The 10,694-nt window shown below is 37.4% G+C and overlaps 1 protein-coding gene across 1 annotated transcript in view; it reads left to right on the top strand.

The window, feature by feature from the left end:
* Nucleotides 1-9,772, top strand: part of pcdh11 (protocadherin 11) — a 148,905-nt gene extending 139,133 nt beyond the window's left edge. The window contains exon 7 of the mRNA XM_024283274.2: nt 5,770-9,772. Coding sequence (XP_024139042.1) covers nt 5,770-6,224 — 455 coding nt within the window. The 3' untranslated portion in view covers nt 6,225-9,772. The remainder of the gene's footprint in view (nt 1-5,769) is intronic.
* Nucleotides 9,773-10,694: the final 922 nt, after the last annotated feature.

Genomic DNA, 10,694 nt, shown 5'->3' on the forward strand with positions numbered 1-10,694 from the left:
TAAAAAAAAAAAAAAAAAAAAAAAGAAGCTTCCCAATCAGGAAGTTTAATGCTGTGCGGATAATGTTCAGGCAAAAAAAAAATTATAAAAGATAGCACAGATTTATCAACATGGAAGAAGTTAAGGACCAAGACCAGCTTCCTGGTGGCTGTGCAAAGAATTGAATGTCCTAGTTCCATGCAATTATCCTTTTAATTATCAATAATGAGTTTGTGCATGCTGAAATAATGAGTTGAATCACAATTTGTGTGAAGACCTTAATGTGAAGCTCATCAAGATGTAACAAGCTATGTCAGTAAATATCATTACCTGTCATGTTGAATATCTCATATCATTGTACCGAGGAGCTGTCTGCTGATAGACACTACACCTGTAAATGTGTGTGTTTTTGCGAGGGCACATTTGAGCTACTACAGAGAAAATCTCATAAATGCATATAATTATAAAAAAGACAAAATTTAATTTATAAAAATGTCAAGATCCCAGATATCTAGCTGTCAAGGCTAAAGGAGAACAACCCTGTGACATTTAGAGGTGCACTGTCTACAAAAGATGCATAAAAGCATTATGGTATCACATGGTCTCTAGAATGTTACCAATTATCCTTTACTTTGTTCTCTAACCTTTCCCGCAGCATAAAGACTTAAAAATGTGAATTACAGCTCTTTATTTTTGCATAACCAGCTCTTTGTTTAGCTTTTTTTGTCTCAGTAGGAGCCAAGTTCTGTGAAGGGGCAGTTAAAGACCCACACTGATAAAAATCATGTTTTTTGTGTTTCTACCATGTTCCTGTGGCATTTGATGGAGGAAATGTATTAAGAAAATTAAGCTTAAAATTGCATGTCTGAGTATCTGTGTATTCAAATCGTGAATCAAGAGCAAACAAAAAAAAGCTTGTTGTACCTTGTTTCCATTGAGCATTCCAAACCGGATTGGACCGAACCAATACGCTATTTTGACGGTTTCCATTATAAAATTAACCCATTAAGCTGGACCAATTTGTACCATTTTGGTCCCCCATGGTTGTAGGTCCATAGAAAAATGGAACCAATTTGAGCGGGGCTTCTGTTGTCACACGATTAAATGCATCGATTGCCGGAAAGGTGTTACAACAACAGCAATCGTCCGACCGGCGCTTTTTCCGACTCACGAGCAAAGCCCAAAGTTTTATCTTCTTCTTGGCTGCATCCTTCTTCACCTCCCACAATCTTCTAGCAAACAATATTAATTCCTTGCATTCTGTATTTCCCTCTTATTCGCATGGGTTAGGCATGGGTGTAGTCGCACCCACAGCTACGCCATCCATCTACACCCCGACCTTTCTAAACTGGCCAGGAGCGGACCAGTATGGACTGCTCAGTGGAAACGAAACATAAGCTACAAGCTCCCTGTTCCGCCCATCACAATGCATTCACTTGCAGATAAACAGATCCATGTACGTCTTTGTTTTCTTTGCCAGGGCTGGCATCTGGCTGAAAACTGCTCCAATATTGTTCGCCATTGGGTAACGTTAGGTTCGGGTTGTGACAGGCTGTAAGCTAGCAAGAAAGCACATTAACAAATGGATGATGGGAAGTCAAAGGCAATATGCTGCTCTGCAGAAACTGTACTAAAAAACTACATAGTTTAATGTATTTATTTACCGGTATAATCCTAATTAAAAGACCACAGAGAATGCTTTTACAATAGATCAAAAGATGATCGAAGTGAGACTTCGAGGCAAGCTAGAAAACCTGAAACTGTGTTCAACTGTTTAATTTAGAGCCATAGAAGTGTAACACCATCTACACAGTTCTAGTTCCTTTCTCCAACACATGTTGAGTGTTTATACAAGCTGTAATGTTTGCACAAATGGAAGGTCAGGTGAATGTGGATGTAGTGCTGTTCGATCTGTGGCAGACCAAAGGACACATTGACGCTGTAGAACAAGATTGCAATAAGCAGCAACTGCTACTGACCTTAAGGATGAAATATAGCAACAAGTAAAAACTCTGAACTGTGGTGCAGCACTAGAAAACACACAAGCCCTTGCTTAATGGATGGCACTGCGACACAGGCCGTTCCAAATCGGACACCATTTTGTCTGCACTTGTCTAAGATCGGAGTTGGATTTGTTTCGTTGTGTCAGACTATTTTTCGACCCCATCATCGCTCCTCCAAAAGACAAATCACCTGAAATAAGAAGAGCGGGTCTGATATCAATCGAACTGTCTTTTACACCCTATTGTTTGCCGTTTTCCCTACTTCTGCCATTCAGATTCCTTCAAAGAGAACACAGGAAAGAATGTTCCCACCACCGGGGGATCTGTGGCATCAGTAACGTGCGATTCCTTCAGAAAACTCCGCAGGGTACAGCTGTTTCCTCTGAATACAAAAGACAGGGGCTGTGGCATACCTTCAGCTGAAAAAAAAAAAAAAACAGCAAAAGCTGTCAGCGACATCACTCTAGTCATGCTCCCACTCTCTCAAACCCACCGCTGCCTTTCCACACTACCCCGCCGGAATAGAAAATAGTGGAAACGCATGTCTTTTTTAGAAAGGATGGAGAAGAAATACTTCCCTCCACCACCCATGACCTCAATAAAGAACAAATTGGATAATAATCTTTTTTTCAGATGGTCCAAACTTAAAAATTAGTAAAATCTCACATTGTTAAGGTAGGATTGAGTGACTTAATCTCCTTAGGGAAACATTTTCTACTCTGTGAATGGTCATCTGTCTGAGAAAATAAACGTCTTTTTTTCTTTTTTTTTTGCTCATTGGAGAAGTTTTACCATGTTTGTTTGTTTGTTTTTTTTATTTATTTCCTTTTGATTGTAAAGATAAAAGTTAGAATGAAGTACTCATTAAGGCGTGATCAAACTAGATCCGGAGATATGGAGAGAAAATAGACTCACTCCGATTCGTGGGTGCGTAATTCTTGATTTGTGCGTAAATTTGGATTTGTGCGTGTGTAATTCTTGATTTGTAACTCATATAATACGTTTAGTGCTTAAGTAAAAAATAACGAAATAAGAAAAAATGCAAAATACAATTTACACATGCACAAATTAAAATTACAACAGCTTGAAACTACTTACACACGCTAATCTTTAAAAATTACACACGAATCACCTCATACACACACACAAAACCTCAGTTATGCATTGATCTATTCTAGTAGTATTTATACGAATCACTCAGACGAATTTATGAGAGGTGAGAAGAGTCTCACAACAGATTTGTGCGTAACTGAGGTTTTGTGTGTAAGAGCTGATTTGTGTGTAATTTTTAAAGACTTGCGTGTGTTAGTAGCTTCAAGCTGTTGTAATTTTATTTTGTGCATGTGTAAGATGTGTTTTGTATGAGTCACAAATCAAGAATTATGCACAAATCCAAAGTTATGCACGCACAAACCAAGAATTACAGACCCACAAATCGGAGAGAGTCTATTTCCTCTCCATACAGAGCCAGTGGGTCTCTGGCTAAATAAAAATAAAATAATTGTATTTTTTTTCATGTGAGGTTTACTAAATTAGCATTTATTTAAGTTTATACATTTATCGCTGATTTACATAAACTATGTTAATGTTTTTACATCCCCGCTAGCTTAAAAAGGTCTTGTTTGCTCTATGCTTTCTCCAGAATACACTGATTTCAAATACTAAACAAAACTTGGGTAAAAAGTCTTATTCTTTATTAGTTTAAAGCACATATTATCTTTTGATGGCCAGAGTTACACTGTTATGATCCGGTCTGGCACAAGGCGTCTTTTATTTTGAAAGAAAATCTAACGATCTTCTATGAGACGTAAAAAAATAATTCCCCGTGTTGAGAAAATGCTATTTTCTTTTTATATTTATGTTTTCATTCTTGCCAAAAATAAAGTATAGTTCATATTTATAATTAAAAAATACTTTGTAATGAATGCAAAGCAGCATCAAAATAAGACTTAGTGGCTCTTAGGTTTTGATCAGAAGAAAAATGTTAAAGGTTGCAGACCTCTGAACTAGATTCTTACAGTTTTTAATACGTTCATGTCCTCCTTTGATTTTTTTATTTTTATTTTTTTAAAAATTCTTAGTCATTTGCTCCTTAGTTTGAATTATAAATTCTTTTTAGATCTATTTAAGTAAGGACATTACAGTTTTTACCTGATACCGTGTCGACTGGTCATATGAATGAAGTGAAAGATATTTTTTCTGTTTGCTATATATTTTTTACTTTTTACTTTGTTCCTGACCAATAAAAGAAATGTGTTAATTGGAGAGATTTGTACTTTAAAAAAAAAAAAAAGGCCAAAAAACATATGTAGAAAAAGCGAGTCAGTGCACTGCACACGCTCGGTGCAGCAGCGCCGCACAAGCTCTGAGACCGGGGAAGCAGCATCCATTTTTGTCTTAATGAAGTAAGTGACCCTTTGAAAGGTGACACATTTACCACCCGTGGGATTTATACTCTTCTGCTCTCCGGCTCTAGTTCAGAACAGATTTGACTCCACATGGGCTTTCCAAATATATCCTCATCATTTTTATCATGCCATTTCTCTTCAGACACTGCTCTGATAATTAAAGTTGACACAGTGATATTCAATCTTGTACAAGTGTACAAGGAGGGCGGGCCACCGGACCTTTCTGCACATGTCTTGATAATTTTGAGAAGTCGATTTTGGTGCTGCCAGAATTATCGCACTGTTTGTTTTGGTTCTGTAGAAGAGTGGAAATCGCTACCAAGCTTGTTGGAACTCTGGAGACGCTCGTAGTGGAGGGCTACAGAGTCTGTAAAACGATGTGTGAAGGAAGTAGTCCTCGCTGTGTGCCACAGTCTAAGACTGCTTAATTATTTACAGGATTCTTACTTATGCAAATACACTAAATAATTTCTGCATAGCAGCTTGAAGCTGGGGCCTAGAGGAGCAACGTGATGTTAGAATGAGGACCCCTCTTTTCTTTGCATGGCCTAGGAAACATAACACTGCAGGCTCTCGGTTGCCTTGGTGCATACTGTTTTACATTCTAATTATCTGGCTTGACAGGCTTTATTGCAAAGTCTCTATGCCGACGCTTCATCCCAGACTCATTCCACATGTGATGTCAATGCCGGGATAATGAGATAAGATAGTTTGAGTGCTTAGCCTTGCTCGCTTGCCCCTTTGTTACTTTTTTTCTTCTTCTTCTATGGAGAAAACATCAATTCTGGCGCAGTATGTAATAATCTTTTCTCAAATGTTTATTTGTTCTTCTATTTTCACCACTTTTCATTTTCAGGATTCACAATTTTTTTTCACTGATTGATTTTTCCGTTTGTGTTATTCATCAGCACATGGAGAAGCACTATTTAACTTTTCTGATCTAAAAAAAAACAAGAGAGCAATGACACTGATTAAAAGAAACAGTACTTTGTTAAGACGTTCATTAAATATTTAATACTGTACAACCAATCCAAGGCACAAACTGCAAGACATATTTTTCCTAACTCTAATTAAGCTATAGGGAATTCATTTCATATTGTAGGTAAACAGACAGAGTCCTGGGAGTACCAATGGAAATTAAATGCTCTGCTGCTGTTTTTCTCATTACAAGATGAAATGAAACATTTATCACTGACTTTCATTTCACTAAAAGGCTGACATTTTGTGGGTCGACCTCTGATAAGACAACAACTTTTTTCTGTTTATATTATGATTCATGAGCTCATGAATCGACTTCTGCTGCCGTATTCCAGTTCTGTGTGTTTTGACATGCTAACACAATAACTGTGTTGTTTTTCCTCTTGCTCTTGTTTTCACAGCCATCGAGGTGAACCTGCAGAAAGCCCTGGCTGAGGCCTCTGAGACCTGCACCCAGGAGTGTCTGATACTGGGCCACTCCGACAGCTGCTGGATGCCCCCAGCCCTGGCCCAGTTCCAGAGCCCTACTAGCAACAGCCCCACCTCCACCCCTACCACCGCCACCACCCTCACCGCTACCCTTTCCTCCTTTGGCTTCCAGCAGAGCTGTTCCCGGGGAATTAAAGCCAACGTGGGGGTTATGGATGGCCGCCATACTTTGGGCAGGTCTGTGCCCAAAAAAGATGAACTGGACAAGGGATTCACCCGGCCCCAGTTCTACAACACCCTGGATAGACACTGTAGTAAGAAGGAGGACCCTGTCAAGGTCATCCCATTGGCAAGCTTCTCCTCGCCGGGGCAGCAAACCCCCACTGGTGGGAGCAGCAGCTCTTTCTTAAACGAGCACCAGTTGTAATAGTCAAAGACATTGGCATTGGCCTGACATACAGTGCACATGACTCTGTTCATAGCAGGCTTTTGCCTTTGTGACTAGTACTGTATGCATACATGTGGAGGTATGAGCAATTTGAATAATTAAACTCAAGGTCAGTTTTACCACTGAAAACATATCCAAGGATAGTAGAATTGACATTGGTGTTACTCACATTCAAATCTGGTAGAAACAAGCTTAAGCATTATAAAGGAAATATAAGTGTTGGACTGATGTGTGGTAAATAAAAGGTAGTTCTATACCAAAGTAGCTCCATTTAAAAAAAAAAAAAAAAAAAAAAAAAAAGCTTTCAGTTTGGTGATGTTTGCTTAGTGATGAAAAGGGCACTATACACTTTAAACGAATTTGGCCCAGCTTAGTGAGACTGTGTTCTAAAAGTGGCACAGCAGCAAATGCAAAAATAAAAGCATTCCTTTGTGTTACGCATATTATGGGTGAGAAAAACAGGGCTCAATGTTATTAACAAGCTCTGGGTTTGTGGTGTTTCTTTCCAAGCTCTAGTGACTGCTCTTTATGACAAGTGGCACAAGCTCCTTTGGTAGCGTAAAATGCTATTTTGTTTTGCCTCAACGTGTTTCAGAAGCTTCTCTGGGACAGGGAACTGCAGAGGGGGTAAGGGAAAAATAAGTCTACAAAGCTTAACTAGGACACTAGTAAAAAGAATCACATTTTCGTCTACATTTTCACCACGGACAGGCAAAATAACACATTCCCTTACTCTTGCAAACTCATGATATTTTCCATATAGTGGTTGCTGCATCCCTGCCAACTCTATTAGAAAATCTTCAGCCCAAGCATTATCTCTCTGACTTAGTAATGAAAAGCATGTACAGATGTGCTTTGGAAATGTAGCCTTTGTTTTAGTCTCTTTGATTCCATTTTTTTTCTTACTGCTGCTTGGAAACCCTCACATAGGAGCCCATTATGAATTTCTCAGTCTAATTACTTTGATGTGTGATCTCGGTAGCAACCCCTATTGTGGTTTGGAGGTTCCAAACAGAGCTATTGGTACTTCTGAAACATGGTCTGGAAATGCAAAAGCAGATAAAAGGTGATGAGAGTTCAAAGCCAGCAGCTTAACACATTTCCTCTACATGTATCGTGTTATTAACACCTGTGTTCTGGCAAATTTTTTTATCTGTGCGCTGATGACTTTCTAATTTGGGTTTTCATGATGTGGTAACACCAAAGTAATACACCAGTCGGCTAAAATTTCTTAAAATCCTCTGAGTATAACCCATCTATTCATGTGTGTGTGTGTTTTTTGTTGTTAGGGCAGACATTAGGACTATTTCAAAGGCCCCCTTTGCAGGCTGTCCCTTTTTCTGGTTGCATATGAAAAAAGAATAACTTCCTAAAATGTGCAAATTGTTCTGATTATAATAAATACTTGGGACTAACTTGCCATTGTAACAGATTGGGTGCAACATAATGTATTACCACAGCAATAAGTGACTTTGCTGATATCCATTTTTCTCTGTAGCAACATCCAAGCCAGGTGTCTACATCATCTGGTATATGATTCATGCGATTCATTTTCTTGTACCATCTTGCAAATTGGGAACAGGCCTAAATCTGTAATGCAACCTGGTATTCTAAAGGGAAGGTGCAAAGGCAAATTGTGTTAGTATGTTCTGTCCTATTCTCTTAAACTAGGACTTTTAACAGCATAAAGAGGATTTATCTGATGCTGATAGAAATGATCACTTAAGGGAACGGAGTGTCAAGGACAAAGAAAAGGCCATTTCATTTTACTTTAGTCAGTTATGTAAATGAATTGAATTCAAAACAGGCAACTTAAATAAACTCCTCTAACCATCTATTCATGAAAATCTCCCTATTTTGAAAGCAAATTTATAGCTCATTTACTAATAAATTCTCTTTTCTTCCACACACTTTTTTTCCATTGTTTTGGTGCATACATGATTCACACAATAGTATACACAATGCATTTTTAATCAAAAGGGTTACATATCAAAAGAACCATGCATCAGAGTCAGTGAAAAAACTCAAATTATTTTATTCCCCCAAATACACATCCTACTTTCCATATTTAGTTTTAAAATAAATATTGCTGTTGCTTCTGGACATCTTTTAAATATTGCTCAAAGGTAAATACAAGTGTTCACAAATACAGTAAACCTTGTGGTTTTCAAGAAACATCTTTACCCAGCATATGAGTGTAAGAAAACCCTCCCTTGTATCAGTTTTCTCGGGTTGCTTCACGCAGTCTCACAGTAATCAGAATGTTATTGTTTAAAACACTGTCCCATCACACTTGTACAGTAAGCACAATGCCACCAATCTGCAGCTTTTCTTGTGTTTTGGCCCACTCTGCCTGCATATGCCTCCTTTTGTACAGTGAATGTAGCCACAGTTACATTCACTCAAAGGCGGCTTCTTGAGGAAATGGCATAATAACTGTATGAATGTACAGCAGGATGTTGCTTTTGTAGAAATATGGCATACTAATTGAATGTCCATTATTTCTCTCTTTGTATTAACTCGTGATTTAAATAATGATATAGGGGGTAAAATGAGTCATGCCAAGCTTTCACTTGTCTTATGCTTAATTTTTTATTAATTGTTTTTGCTTTTTTTGTAGAAACAGTTTTATTTTGAACTTCCTCTCTGTCTTTTTACCTTTATCTTTTTCTACCTCTTTGAAATGCGTGTCACCATCAGCCCGCCCCGGTCCATAATTTGCATGAGCTGTTTGGACTTTAATGAGACATTCTACGCACTTGACAGTGTGTTTCATGCATCCATTGTTAGAATCAGTGTCAGTATTGATATTTACTTCAAAACCTGTTTGTCTGTCTGATGGAACAAAGCAAATGTTATACAGTGTACACAGTCAAATCTTGTCCGTGCTACTTTGCATCGAAACATTCACAGCTATCAGAATCTATACTGTCAGGTAACCTGGGTTTTAATCTGTACATAGCAGTACCCCTAAGAACTAGTAGTAATGGGTAAAAATGGGAAAGACTTTAAATGATATGCATATGTTCACTATAAGCAAAAAGGGAAAACATATAAAGTGATGAGATGACAATCTCTGTTCAAATGTGTTTGGATACATATGCATAATAATGATGAGAGTGTTCTTGAATGTGTTTCTAATCGATCTAGTGTGGTTGCTTATGAGAATGTGTGTGTGTGTTTGAATGTGTGTGTGTATGCTGGCATGCCGATTGCCAGGATTTTATGTACACAAATGTATCATGTACAAAAGCAACTTGAAAAATGTGATATAAGACTTAAGTATACGCTTGTAAATTAGTCATCGGTGCGTCAGGTGAGGTTTCTTTAACGGGAGGCTTCAGTGCTTGCGAGCAAATCTGTATCGATCAGTAAAAGCTATACAGTCTGTGTTGTCATGCCTTTGTAAGATATCCCACTTGATTCTATGAAGAAAACAAAAAAAAAGATCCTCCATATGGTGAAATGAATTTCTTTTATTGTCATTGAATTTTACTTGAGACATTAAATATTGACATCTAAAAGAAGATTCTGTTTTTTATCTTTTTCTTTTAACTTGTCCTGTCCAACAGCTGAGCAAACAGATACGAGCTGACAGATTTTACTGTCACAACATGGGTTATTGAGTATAAAGCCTTTTGGAGTTTATGCTAAACTTTATCTATATTGATTATGTTTGTATCTTTTTTTTATTTTGTTGGACCACACGGAAAAGGAGAAAAAGGGAAGTTTGGGGGGGCACAAAATCAAGTTTCCTTTGTCGGAGAGTTTAGAGTAAAAAGATGATGGCAATGGAGGGTGGTAACATCATAATACAACCAGGTATAAACAGCAATCTGAAATGGGCGGGGCCTCTTCACACACACACAGAGTTGTTAAAACAAACCTGTTAGCTAAAATAGTCTTCACATATAAATTATAAAAAATGTTTTTTTTTGTTTTTTATCTTTAATTCTACTCACTGATTTATGCTAATGACCTAAAACTCAACAAATGCCGAATGCTGGTTTTTCAAAATAACTCACAATGTCAAAGAAAGTGTTTCACTTTATGTGAAAGTTATAAGAAGGGAAACAGGAAATCTATTTGATCCTTTTTAGAAAATACTAACAAACCATCCTTTTGAGTCAGATGCAGTTCAACAAGTAGCCACTGGGGGTTTCATGCATCAGCAACTTAGCTCTCTTTTACGGAGTGATTTGTGCATCACTTTATTGCAAGCAAAAGTCACAGTTTGCAGATAACAATTTTCTAAATTGCAAACAAAATCTAAAGCGTTAAGAATAAATATTATATTACAAATATTTTCTTAAATAAAAAAAAAGAGTTATTTTTGAAAGGTAATATTAGACATTTTCATGTAATTTTCATACTTTCATATACTTGTACGCGTATACCATTTATCATTTTCCAAGGTGTAATCTTTTTGTGTTTTTGTGTTTGTGTAAT

Source organism: Oryzias melastigma, linkage group LG10 (genome assembly GCF_002922805.2).
Source record: "Oryzias melastigma strain HK-1 linkage group LG10, ASM292280v2, whole genome shotgun sequence".
Classification (NCBI taxonomy): domain Eukaryota; kingdom Metazoa; phylum Chordata; class Actinopteri; order Beloniformes; family Adrianichthyidae; genus Oryzias; species Oryzias melastigma.